The 3,164-nt window shown below is 53.8% G+C and overlaps 1 protein-coding gene across 1 annotated transcript in view; it reads left to right on the top strand.

Moving 5' to 3' along the window:
• The first annotated feature begins 2,208 nt into the window (after positions 1–2,208).
• Positions 2,209–3,164, top strand: part of DCDC2B (doublecortin domain containing 2B) — a 9,999-nt gene continuing 9,043 nt past the window's right edge. The window contains exon 1 of the mRNA XM_010000607.1: positions 2,209–2,486. Coding sequence (XP_009998909.1) covers positions 2,209–2,486 — 278 coding nt within the window. The remainder of the gene's footprint in view (positions 2,487–3,164) is intronic.

Raw genomic sequence — 3,164 nt, 5'->3', positions numbered from 1 at the left:
AGCAGGAAAAACGTGAGGGCTCTTCCAGCCCCCTGGGGTCATGGGGGGGGCACTGGGGCTGGAGGGGGTGGCTCAGTTACCCCAGGGCCCCATCCCAGGGTGGCAGTGCCTTTGTTTTTTTCCTTCTCTGGGGAAAAAAAATTCCCCCTTCTCTGGGGAATCAACATTGATGTTTGTTTATACATGTTAAGCTCTGGAGCTGCAGTGGGTTAGATCACTCCTCACTCTGGAACAGTTTTCTGACACTGTTTCCTACCAGACTGATTTCTACTTGGAGACATCCTTGTTTGCTTTCTAACCTTTTGGTTTGTTGTGGTTTGGTTGAAGTGGAACTGGAGGGGCAACAGTTGTGGACTGAATCCAATCTGCATGAATGTTCCCTGATAAATATACCCAGTTATCTGCCTTAATTCCACTTCCACATTTGTCAGGCTTTTTGCAACCTGACTTCAAGGTTCAGTTGGGACATTTTCCTTCTCAAAGTGACATTTAATTGTGAAAATGTTTTATTTGTTTTACTTCTTTGGGGAAAAGAAAGGGAATGAAGGAAGAGCTGGTTAGATCTGGCTTTGCTGCTGGGCTGTCACAGGGATTTGGCTGCTTTGGTAACATTTGTCCAGCTCAGGGGGTTGCTCTTTGCATTGGTTGGAAGGTGAAATTCCTGCATCTTCTGGCCAAGGACCATGGTTTCCTTGGCTAATCTGCAAAGCTTGGGTGGTTTTTTCCTTTTAGGTCCCTGGGATTTAATCATTAACACTTGTTGATTTTTCCTCTTGCAGTTCTTGATGCTGAAGCAGAAGCTGGGGAGTCCAGACCTGTAGGAGATCATCCCTGAGCACCAGGGACTCTTGGTGTGGAGCTGCAGCCCCACAGGTGTGACCTCAGGACACCAGCAGCTCCAGCTCTGGGGTTGATGTTTTCCACTTTGGATGAATGTGACAAGAAGTCTTTTATTTCTTTTAAATGTGCCTCTTTGGTCAAAGCAGGGATTAAACATCCCTGTGGAGGCAGGGAGGGGGTTGGGTATCCCAGAGGGAGTCCCAGGGAGTTCTCCTGGACTCTGTTGGCTGAGCTGGATGATCCCAGGGGATTGTGGCTGGGATAACTGTCACATTTGGAAGGTTCTTACTGACCAGCTCATCACTTGTGGTGGAGCTCACCTGCCTGGAGGCAGAGGGTGCTCTGAGCCTGCAGGAACAAACTGTTCCCTGCTGGAGAAAGGGTGGTGACCCGTGGTGGTGTCTGAGCTGGGCATCTGGGATGACTCTACACGTCCCATCTGCTGTATCTGGGATCTCCAGGAGCTCCCAGGCTTTGGGAACACCTTGTTGAAGTACTAAGTTAGGAGGAGAGCTACCCAGTGTGGTGGGTGGGGAGTGATGGCACATCCTGACCTGCAGGAGGTGAGGCTTGGTTCCTGGCTTGGACATCTCTGGTTGTGGTGACACCTCTTTGTGTGACAGTCACCTGGGCTGGTGCTTGAGAGAGCCAGGAAGAAATTGCAGAGCTTGGTGCTTGTTCTGTGCCTTCAGGAGCATTTGAGGTCCCTCAGAAAGGGACTTGCCACAGGGTGCTGTGGTTCCCCCTGTGACCCTCAGCCTTCTGTGCATTCCGGCTGCCTGACCAGTCCCTGCCCACGTGGCAGGGGTGTCCTTCTGTTGGGAATGATGGCAACATGTTTGTGAATAAAAAGCTTTCCTGACACTCATCTCTGAGCCTCTGTCCCTGCCTGGCCTGCCCTCCTCTCCTGACACAGCCAAGTGAGTCCATGGTCCATGGACCCAGGGTGGTGTCTCTGCTGGGGTGTGGAGGCTTCTCTGGGAGTTGCAGGACAGAAACCCACTGCCCTTCTTGTGCAGGGGCTGAGCAGTGGGCAAGGGGTGGCAGCTTTGGGATGGTGCTGCTCCAGGTGGGATGTGAGCTGCTGCCTCACAGCCCGTGGCTCCTCCTGCACCTCCAGGCTGGTCAACCTGGGCCTGGTGGCCGCAGTGGCTGGTGAGGGAGCTCGTGGTGTTTGAGGAACTGTGTGGTTGCTGCTGCTCTTTGTGGCCTCCAGACAGGCCCACAACTTCCTCTGGCTGGGCCTGCATCCATGGAGACAGTGGGAAGGGACAAGGAGGGCTTGGCAGGAGGCTGGTCAGAGCTCTCCTGCTCCCAGGCTGGTCTGTTTGCCTCCCTGGTTGGCAGGGCTTCCTTGACTCCCAGGGAATGAGCTCCCGGGGCTTCTCCCTGGCCCCTCCAGCCAAGAACGTGGTGGTTTATCTCAATGGTGACCCCTTCTCCCCTGGGAAGAAGTTTGTAGTGACCCAGCGGCGGTTCCAGACCCTGGAGGCCTTTCTGAACGAGGTGACCAAGAGCCTCAGGGCCCCCTTGGCTGTGAGGAACCTCTACACACCCAGGCATGGGCACCGTGTGGCTGAGCTGGGGGCTCTGCAGGAGGGGGGTCACTACGTGGCTGCAGGTTTGGAGAAGTTCAAAAAGCTCAAGTGAGTAGATGGAGCTCGGGGCTCTGGGCTGGGTGAGCAGCTTCAGGTCACCCCTGTGGGGAATGTCCTGGGGTGTGACTTGACTCTCAGAAGCAAAGATGCTGGGGGAGGGAAATGTTCTCCAGCAGGTGTTGTGACCTCTGCCTCCCCTGCTCCTTTTCTGTGGAATGTGGGAGGTTCTGCAGTCACACCATCTCCCCTGACAAATGCTTCTGTTTGATGGAGGTTTTCTGTCTTTTAATCCTCAAATTAGAGCTGATTTGGTTCATCCTGAAAATACAGGAGGTTAAAGAGGGGGTTTTTTTGTGGCATCACTTGACTCTTGGGGATCTGAAATGGTCTGTATTGGGCTGGGAACTTCTTAAAGGTCTTAGACTCAAGTTCTGGGAGACCGTGAGGTGGAGCACCTGGAGAACTGATTCAGAAGTGACCCAAAAAAAGTGACCCACAGTCCTGGTGGTGATGCTCCAAGGCAGAGCAGTCAGTCCTACTCCTCACTGCTCCTCAGTCAGGTCCCCTTGGTGGGTGACAAGGTCATGGTCTTGTTCCTGCAGCTATTTAAGTCGTGGAAGGAACCAGCTCCACGGGACAAGGAACAGGGAGAGTCTGCAGGTAAGTCCTGGAGGTGTGGGGTGAGCTGGGAGGTTTGGGGTGAGCTGGGAGGTGTGGGGTGAGCTG

Source organism: Chaetura pelagica, unplaced genomic scaffold (genome assembly GCF_000747805.2).
Source record: "Chaetura pelagica isolate M959 unplaced genomic scaffold, ChaPel_1.0 scaffold676, whole genome shotgun sequence".
Taxonomy (NCBI): domain Eukaryota; kingdom Metazoa; phylum Chordata; class Aves; order Apodiformes; family Apodidae; genus Chaetura; species Chaetura pelagica.
This window is presented reverse-complemented; position numbering and strand designations above follow the sequence as displayed.